General features: G+C 66.7%; 1 protein-coding gene across 1 annotated transcript in view; it reads left to right on the forward strand.

Moving 5' to 3' along the window:
• Positions 1-3: 3 nt before the first annotated feature.
• LOC104618302 (protein TMEPAI-like) overlaps positions 4-204 on the forward strand; it is a gene marked incomplete at its 5' end in the record, with an annotated part of 489 nt that continues 288 nt past the window's right edge. The window contains one exon of the mRNA XM_010283853.1: positions 4-199. Within this exon, the coding sequence (XP_010282155.1) occupies positions 4-199 (196 nt within the window). The remainder of the gene's footprint in view (positions 200-204) is intronic.

The raw sequence follows: 204 nt of genomic DNA on the forward strand, positions 1-204 counted from the left end.
TTCCTGCAGAGGGACCGCTTCAGCAGGTTCCAGCCCACCTACCCCTACATGCAGCACGAGATCGACCTGCCGCCCACCATCTCGCTGTCGGACGGCGAGGAGCCCCCCCCGTACCAGGGACCCTGCACGCTGCAGCTGCGCGACCCCGAGCAGCAAATGGAGCTCAACAGAGAGTCGGTCCGGGCCCCCCCCAACAGAACCATC

The sequence above is a fragment of the Phaethon lepturus genome, unplaced genomic scaffold, assembly GCF_000687285.1.
Source record: "Phaethon lepturus isolate BGI_N335 unplaced genomic scaffold, ASM68728v1 scaffold45123, whole genome shotgun sequence".
Taxonomy (NCBI): Eukaryota; Metazoa; Chordata; class Aves; order Phaethontiformes; family Phaethontidae; genus Phaethon; species Phaethon lepturus.